General features: G+C 43.4%; 1 protein-coding gene across 1 annotated transcript; it reads left to right on the top strand.

Annotated features, from left to right (window-relative positions):
• Positions 1-432: 432 nt before the first annotated feature.
• On the top strand, positions 433-657 carry A1O5_13477 (uncharacterized protein; the record flags this gene model as incomplete). Its single annotated transcript, XM_007754042.1, has 1 exon — positions 433-657. Exon 1 carries the CDS (start codon positions 436-438, stop codon positions 655-657), a length of 222 nt encoding a protein of 73 aa, XP_007752232.1. The 5' UTR covers positions 433-435.
• Positions 658-1633: the final 976 nt, after the last annotated feature.

Genomic DNA, 1633 nt, shown 5'->3' with positions numbered 1-1633 from the left:
AGGATGTGACTATATAGCTGCGCCCACCCCCCGTCTCTAGCCTACACTCTCTTCGTAGCCAACTCATGTTAACTATTGGACTTATAGTTCTTAGTGACAAGTGACTTCTCATACCTTGTGTTCTCCCCAACCAGTTCATACTATTCAGATTGTTACTAGGAACCCTAACCCAGTTAGGCCCCAGTAGGATCTTTAACAGATAACTAGATTCGGAGAGTACTACGGTGAAAATATATCGATTAAGACCGGTTCTACCTCGACTTAGAATAGAAGATTTATATCTCTCGCTCGCCTCTCGACTCTTATATACTCTACGTCCCTACTACGTACCTATAACGACGGTGTTATCTCGAATTCTACATCGAGTAGCTTTACTAGGAAGAACCGAGGATATCGTCGTAGAATGGCGTCGGCGCTCGCTTCTATATATAGTCGATGCTCCGTGACGCCGTCTCGATCACTAGCGTTCTACCGAAACGGTCGCGCCTTTATCGCGAAGATATCCGATACATTCAGAACTATAATTCGATGAAGGAGGTGTTCGATGCTAATAAACGAATCCTCTTTAATAACGATATAATGAAGGAGCTAGCGGTGAACCCCTTAGTGAGTAAGACGGCGCGCGCCGTGATCAGTGGACGTCCTCGAGAGAGATAAGTCTTACGCCGGGTCTATACTTAGAGTCGATATCGAATATAAATCGCTCTTTATAATAATCGACGAAAGAATTATGGGATTCGCTAGAAGACGCGCATTATATATAAGTGTACCGTCGCCATCATAGATATTCTTCGTACGTAATCGCCCTTATTGACACCGGTTCATTTAATCTAGAGTTATTCCCCGTATATTTAAACTATTCTTATCTAGATATACTTTTTATTTCTTCGTCACCACGTTAATCGCTTCGCGTTAGAATTTAAAGTCGTTTACGCCCGGGCGACTCTAGAGGCGATTATATAAAAGTAGACGAAGATAATGACTATATTTCTTCGCTATCTTCGGTTTATTCTAGGCGCGTAGTAACTCTCGTAAGAACTCGCCCTTTAGTAGAGTAGGCGTAATCTCTTAGAAGACGAATAGAGAGAGGACGCGGTAGAGATAAAGAATATAGTCTCTCGCCGTCGTAGTTAAATTAGCCTAGGATTTTATAATACTCTTTCTCGCTATAGATATTATTAGGTAGAACCGCGTATCGATTAGCGCCGATTAGAGTTTTACGCTGATATTACTTATCTAGTCTCGTTTAGTAATTGGGCTTTATAGAGAGTGTATCTACGTCGGGGGGGGTCGGTCCGAGACTTCTTTAACTACGAACGGCGACTTAACCTCGTCTTCCGTCTTCTCGAAGAGAACTTATACTATACTTCCGTAGTAAAGCGTCTTCTATAGTAGATAGTATATATTGTTAGACACAGCCTTTTGTTCGACCCCAGGGGGGGATAGCAGAAGGAAGGTCTACCGGCAAAGAACAGCCCTGCGGGACAAAGGCCCAAGACAAGGCTGGATCACATGCAGCACGTGACTGCCAGAAAAGGAAATATATGATATGGTGCTATGGTACTGTGTTGGCATGTCAACATACCAACATACCAACATATCATCCCCGGTTACCTGTTCGGGACGGCCCTTA

This window comes from Cladophialophora psammophila (assembly GCF_000585535.1).
Source record: "Cladophialophora psammophila CBS 110553 chromosome Unknown aczJe-supercont1.112, whole genome shotgun sequence".
NCBI lineage: Eukaryota > Fungi > Ascomycota > Eurotiomycetes > Chaetothyriales > Herpotrichiellaceae > Cladophialophora > Cladophialophora psammophila.
This window is presented reverse-complemented; position numbering and strand designations above follow the sequence as displayed.